At 31.0% G+C, this 7,620-nt stretch overlaps 1 protein-coding gene across 1 annotated transcript; it reads left to right on the top strand.

Moving 5' to 3' along the window:
* The first annotated feature begins 1,284 nt into the window (after positions 1 to 1,284).
* Positions 1,285 to 7,342, top strand: LOC126723164 (UPF0481 protein At3g47200-like). The gene is made up of 2 exons (XM_050426457.1): positions 1,285 to 1,369; positions 5,484 to 7,342. The coding sequence occupies exon 2, from the start codon at positions 5,644 to 5,646 to the stop codon at positions 7,144 to 7,146; it is 1,503 nt and encodes a 500-aa protein (XP_050282414.1). The 5' UTR covers positions 1,285 to 1,369; positions 5,484 to 5,643; the 3' UTR covers positions 7,147 to 7,342.
* The last annotated feature ends 278 nt before the right edge of the window (positions 7,343 to 7,620 follow it).

Genomic DNA, 7,620 nt, shown 5'->3' with positions numbered 1-7,620 from the left:
GCATGTGCTGTCTGTTCTACATCACATATCAACGGAAACTAAAATTTTATTTAAGCTGTTAGCCACGTAAATAATTTCCATCCAAAAGATAACAGCAGAGAATAAATTGACATGGTATTGAAAGGTTAAGGACCAAATTTACATAATTGAAAAGTTAGAAACTAAATTAAAATACAGTGTAAAAAATAAGGAACAAAAATGTATTTACCCAAACTTAATTCATAAGTAAAAATATTCCTAAGAATATATATCCTAAATATACTACTATATTAGAATCTTATTTTAACTTAAATAAAAACTAAAAACAATTAAATATGAGTAAACGAAACCTAAAAATCCAAAAAATGTTTATAAATATCAAATATTAATAAATAATAAACATTTTGTATATATTTCTCAAACATTGGTTATTCAATAAATAGGGAACTACCATAGTCACATTCCATTGTTTAACTAAAATTTTGCTGAGACTGATGTGAATGCTCTTATAAATTGATGTATCACTTTATAAAACACAACTAAAATGTAATTAAGAAATTTATTTATGTATCCAGTTAACGGGTGCTCTTAGGGCATTTGTTAATAGACAATTTTAGGAAAATTTTAATACAACTTTTACGAGAAATATAAAAAAATATTGAAAAAGTTAGTTTCTTTTTTATTTTCCCATAAAAATTTTCTAAAAATATTTTCTAAACTGATATTCTTAAAGCATTCGTTAATTTTTCCATTTATTTATTATATTGCTGATGTAAAATTAATCACATTAATTTATTGTCTTGTTAGCTTGTAAACATTATGTAGCAATTTACAACAATTAGGAAGGGCAATGGCAATGGTCCTTAATGAATGACTAATGAACAAATTAATGGCAAGTTTTTTTTTTTTTTTTTTTTTTAACAAGAAGAAATTAATACCAAGTCTTCTTTTAGCGCTTTTTTTTTTTGGAGATAAAAGTTAGAATCTCTCTCTCTCTCTCTCTCTCTCTCTCTCTCTCTCTCTCTCTCTCTCTTTTGGCCTTTTTTAGAGTAAAATAAAACAATACATATGTGGCAACATTGGTCCCCTGTCGTGCACTGTTTTGGCCGTTTTTAGAGTAAAATAAAACAATACATATATGGCAACATTGGTCCCCTATTGTGCACCGTTGCCCGACGTGACTAAACATTATTGCGACTGATTTGGAAAGAAAAGGAGTTTAGTGTTTGGGATTGGGACGGTCTGGACATACTACGCCAACTATATATAAGAGTGCAAGCGGAAGAGATCAGGGCACATAATCAACAAAAAGAGACAGACTACAAATGAGTGTGATTTTAGAGGAGGTATCTCAAGACATACAAGCATTTCTTTCCAGCGAAGTTTGCAGGTTCTTACCTTCTCATTTCAGTACTTACTATATATTCTTTTGGAAAAGATTTATTTAGAGAAAAACCACGTTTCCTATATATTTTTATTGAAGGTGAATTTAAAAAATTTAATCGTTGGATTGTATATTTTTATTATATTTTTCATGCTTGTAAAATTTCAGTAAGAATAAGATCAAATATTAATAGTTATATTATCAATCAAATATTTAAATTTCAAAAAATAAGTTATTGATCAAATAGTAAATAACATTCAATTTGAACAAAATTTGTTATGCGTGTTAAAAAAATAAAGTAAATGCAATCAAATGATTAGGTTTTTAAAAGTTATATCTAATAAAAACATTTATAAGGAGTTTGAAGGGTTTTTATCCAAACTACTTAAGAGAGAAATCTTATCCTATTCTTTTTTGGAAAATTTGTTGTGTTGGGAATTGGGATAGAGGCAAGGGGATAGGATGTAGGGATGTTTAAATTAACCTTTTTATATATATATATATATATATATATATATATATATATATATCCTTAAATAAGTAGGGAAGAGATTTGGAGCCAAACCCTTTATTTTTAATCTCAAAAATTGGGGAAGAGTAGAGGTTTCACTTATATTAAAAAATAAAAGAGTTATATATACTTCTCTTATCATATTCTTTCTTTTCCATTTTATTTTATTTTATTTTTGAAAAACAAGCACGTGCACACACACACACTGAGGAAAAGGAATGAGATTCTAATACAAAGACATAACATAAAAAAGATGCATACTTGTTCCATTTTAATTTTTAAAACATCTAAATATAGGAGATAGATATTTATTCTCCTACCCTCTAGTAATTAATTTCTTAAACATCCAAACAAGGGAAAATATAACTATTCATCTCCCCCTTCTCTCATCTTCTCTACTTTCTAGCTGCTCTAGAGTTCAAACTTTAAAACATACTATTAATTAATAAAAAAAATATTTTAAATGAGTAATTACTTGATATTTTGGAAACAATATTCCTCAACAATAACAGGTTTGATAAGAGATATTCTAATATGATCTACGTACAACTTATGAAAGAGAAGAAGAGATTGTTAGGTAGTGGAGAAAAAGGAGATGAAATTCAAATCAAAGAAATGGGGCAACACATATTCCATATTATTATGAATATAGAATAATAGTTTTATTGAAGAAAGAGAAGTGCTACTATGTTACAACATCACTAATGAACATATAAATATTATCTCGACTGAAAAAAAAAAAAAGAAAAAGCCATGCACCATGGCCATATATGAAAACATATGTGGATACTTTTTCTTTTCTTTTCATTTTCTATATAGATATAATAGAAATTTAATTTATTGTGACTGCTCCTTGATAATTGTGTTTTATTATTGGACAAGATACCAATTAGTTTTTTGTATAGACGAGGTTTGAATCTCAAATTTCTTATCCGACAACAAGAACTTTACTAGTTAATTTTATTGGAACCCACTAGATGCTTTTTGTTTAAATGTTCATAAACAATTTATATTCATTATAAGAAACAACCAAATTTATATTACTGTCTTTAGCAAACAAACAAACATTTAATCTAATTTCAAGTTTGATTATTTGTCAAGTTAGGCTTATACATAATAATGTATTTATGAATAAGTTAGTAAGCATGAAGCTTAATTTTAATTATATATATGAGATAATCAATTTCTTTTCTCTTTATTTTTACCCCTTCTATACAAAATTTCTTTTATGGGTTTGTATTATGGGTTTTACTACCAAAAAAAGCAAAGGATGAGGTACTACTGTTGCCGAACTTTAGATTTTGCAATACTAATACAATTATTACATACATACAAACAGCTGGTGCATGTGCCTGTGTTTTCCCTCTTTGGTGGTGAGTTAGAAGCACTACCAAGGGTCAATCATGAGATTTATGAGAATCTAGGTTTGAAATTTCTAACAAACATTTTCAGGCCATCTCAAAGGATCATTCTAGTAATTACCAGGTGCAGTGGTGTAGGGAGAGGACCCAAACCCACCCCTCTCCCCCCATGCCACCCCACTTTTTAAAAATATATTTTATTCTGTCTAATTTTCCTTAATGGCCTCTCATATTTTTAAAATTTTGAACAAATATTAATTTGAAGTACAATATCTCTTTTTTATTTTAGTATTTATTATTATACGGTTTTTACCATATATATAACTCATTAATTCTCTGTATTTTTTAAAAGCAAACTCCTTTTCATTTTGTATTTAAATAAATATTGAGGATACAAGAATGCATTGATTTTTTTTTTTTTTTCATTTTCCATTAAAAGAAATGATACTATGATTTTTACAATTAAAATTTTAGGATAGGTTATATTTTTTCATCCATAAAAATATATATATATATATATATTTTTTTTTATTTAATTATTATTATATTACATTGTATATGTTAAGGCATATAAAAGTAATATTTATTAATTAATGGATTTGAATTAATTTATTTTATACATTTCACGTTTTCTAAAACTATTATTATAGATTAATGTGTAATCTTTAATTTATTCAACACAAAAAATTATTTAAAATATTCAAAGTATTAATTATAATTAATTTAAAGGATAACTACACAACTTAGTGAAAAACAAAAATTCTCTTAAATTGTATAAAATTGACTTGATCAAATTTTTATACATACATAAAAATAATATATATATATATATATATATATATATATATATATGGACACACTCAATCATCTAATAGACACGTTTTAAGCATAAATTGATATGTGTGGCTATAAATTATAGATATATTTTTCTTGACCCTACTGGAAAACATTGTTGGATTTGCCACTAACCTAGTATATGTGAGACAAAGAACTCATTTGAGAGAATAGTGAGGTGCTCAAATCTCAAAGGGCTCTATGTACTCCCGTTAGCCAAAAAAAAAAGGAGGGGAAAAAACAAATGAAAGGTGGGAGGGGGTCGATCATTCACAAAAAAAAACACCTACCTCTTAATACTACTTCGGGTCGTTTTTTTTCTGGGGTGGGTGTCTTTACAATCCTCAGATTTATTATCCCTCTTCCTTTTTCTTTTCTTTTGTCTCTTATCTCCTCTTGTGTAAAGCTTTCTAGGTTTTGCTTATTTGGTCAGATTTGCTTATTCCCTCTTTAAACTCTTTTTTGCCCCTTTTTCGAACACCTTTTTGGATTATTGAGAACCATATGAGTTAAAAAGATGATTAAGCTTTGTTTTGTCTAATGATATTCAAATTAATTAAAATGATGATTAACCTTTGTTACATCTTTATGAAGTCTTTTAGGTCATTGCTCAGAAAGCCAAGGGCTTCTTTGTTCTTTTACCTTTCTTAGTCTCTCGCATCAAAAGCTTTTGGTGTTATTTCCTATTTTCTTTAAGAAATCTTTTTTCACAGAAATAAAGTTTAGTTACAAATATAATTGGACAAGAGGTGACATCCACCTAAATTAAAACAAGTGTCATGTCATGTGAATCTCACATGATGACCTTAAGTCATTTAATGGACCCATTATAGTATGTTATGTGGGGCTTGGTTGAGTGGGTCTTAGCTAGATATGGGTGGTGGTTGATTATTTGATTGGCAATTGGTGGCTAATTAGGTAAGGGAACAATTGGATTTTGTGTGGGAGATTCTGGTCATGGGTTTAGGTTGAGTTATTAAGCTCAATTGACACAAACTTGGGTCAAAATTGAATGTAGTCGATGGCTTTGGAAAATGATATTGATTCAGTTATGTGGTGACACTATAGAGGTGAAGGGAGTGGGGATAGGGAATGGCGAAGAAAGACAAGGGCTTGGGGATGCTGATGGAGTAAGAGAAAGTGGTTGAGAGAGAGAGAGAGAGGGACGGGAGAGTAACGACTTAAGTTTCGAATGGGTTTGTTAAATGACTTAAGAAGGTTGGGTGAGATGGCATGTCCTCCAACTTGATTAATTTGTAATTAAACTTTGTTCTTGTTACCATTTATTTTTCTTTTTTTCTTTTTTTTCCTTCTATGCGTATTAATGTATGTGCAACAAATTTTTTTATTTTTATTTTGGGGCTATTAAGAGGTGAGACTTACCCCTGCTAGTTAACGTTGTCTTTGCGGCCAGGAAAAGAGAGCCCGACAGGTGGAAAAGCAAGAAAGGTAGCATTTCCATATATTAGTGATTCAATTGAAGAATGTGAATCGTGAACACAAAGAGTTGATTATTAACCTTCCACCTCACAAGCGGTCCGTGCAAAGAGTTTCTTTTCCCGGACACGGAAGTTATGCAGTCAGAAAGCGATGATAATGTTATAGATATTCCACATCCAACCAAGGAAGAGGAACCTGAGAAGCGGTGTATCTACAAGGTTCCCCAGAAACTCCGTGACGTAAATGGTGATGCCTACACTCCAAAGCTAATCTCAATAGGCCCTTTTCATCACTACAATGACAATTTGCAGAAAATGGAAGAGTTAAAATATAGATATTTCTGGGAAGCCTGGTTTCAGACGAAGAAGAGCAAGGATGATCTTGTAGGATGCATCCAAAAAATTGGATACCAGAAGATCCTTTATTGTTATGAAGGATACCAGAAGATCCTTCCTCGTAATGCAGAGGAAAATGGCAGGAAAGAGAGAGAATTCATGCAAATGATTCTTTTGGATTCTATTTTTATCATTGAACAGTTGTGGAGGACGAATAAATACAAGCCAATGAGCCCACCAGCAATGACTACCATTTCCCAAAAGTGTGAGTGGAATTTATTGGATGCATGTGTAATAACTTGCCAAAAAGAAACAAAAGAAGACAACCCAGAAGAAGACTACCAAGAAAAGGAAAACCCATGGCGAAGCCATAATATTATGCTAGACTTGATATTACTAGAAAATCAGGTTCCATTTTTTGTTCTGGAGGGTTTATACGAGTTTGCCTACAGTGACCTTTTTGTGTACCCGCAAAATGAAAATAATTCCTTTCGTAGGCATGTCTATGAATACTTTTTCCATTTCTGGGAGAGTTCCGGTTTTGTTCTGGAGTCTGATTACGAGAAGATATTCTCTGGTAAGAAGAAGGAAGTCAAACATTTTACTGATTTCCTAAGATATTTTCTCCATCCACAGAATCCAAAACGTGGAAAAACTTTTAAACGTGTACCTTGTGCAACCAAGCTGTCTGAGGCCGGAGTGGAATTCAAAGTCAGCAAATCCGAGACTGGACGCCTTCTTGACATTCAATTTCGTAAGCGTAACTTATTGAAAATTTGTCCATTTGTAAATATGTCATGGTTCTTGAGTTGCTTTCCTTGCTTTCCTCGCTTCAAATGCCTGGAGAACATGCAGACTGTCTTGGAACTCAAATCCTTTATAATAGGGGATGCAACTGAATGTGCTGTTCGAAACCTCATGGCCTTAGAGCAGTGTCATTATCCACGGGAAGCTTACATATGTAATTATATTATATTGTTGGATAATCTTATCAACACTGAAGCAGATGTGGATCTACTTGTTGAGAAAAAAGTTATTGTTAACTGGCTAGGCGACAATAACGCAGTAGCAACTCTGATCAACAAACTTCGCGAACAAATTGTAGAAGCTAATCATACCTGCTACTGGGAACTCAGTAAAAACATTCAAGATCACTATGACAACGTTTGGAGCAAAGTCATGGCATCCTTTACAACTCTATATTTCAAAGATTTTTGGAGAGGGACAGCAACTATTGCTGGAATCATGCTCCTGTTTTTCGCTTTCTGGAATTTCCTTAAGCCTTTTGTCTTTCCCACTTGAACATATGTGTGCTTCAGTGTTGGTTGGAGACTTAGTGCTTTGCTTCTGCTTATTTAGATGCATTCTGAACTTTGTAATAATAGCTTTAGTGTTTTGTTGTAAGTTTGTAATGTTTCCACATCTGTGGACTGGTGAGTCTGTATTTTAGCAAATAAAGCTATATGCTATGTTAATGAATCTCGCGACATGCTGCATCTACGCTAATATCATTATTCTTGTTTTGCTCCAAAAATATTTTATTTCACATCTAACGATTTCTTTTGCTGATTTTTTCCCCTTAGGTTTTATATATAGCCACTTTGTCGGGCAGTTTGGTTTGCAAAAATATTGCGACCATTACAACATTACACAAATGTGACGTACGGTTCATTTATGCATGTACATATTACATTACAAAATATAAAACCATATGTTTACCATCAATGAAAAAAGTATTTTTTTTTTTTTTTATGGAGATGAAAAAAGTATTTAGTA

The sequence above is a fragment of the Quercus robur genome, chromosome 4 (genome assembly GCF_932294415.1).
Source record: "Quercus robur chromosome 4, dhQueRobu3.1, whole genome shotgun sequence".
NCBI lineage: Eukaryota > Viridiplantae > Streptophyta > Magnoliopsida > Fagales > Fagaceae > Quercus > Quercus robur.
This window is presented reverse-complemented; position numbering and strand designations above follow the sequence as displayed.

Coding starts and splice junctions, on each gene's coding strand:
- LOC126723164 (XM_050426457.1), top strand. CDS start 5,644: ATGCAGTCAGAAAGCGATGATAATGTTATAGATATTCCACATCCAACC.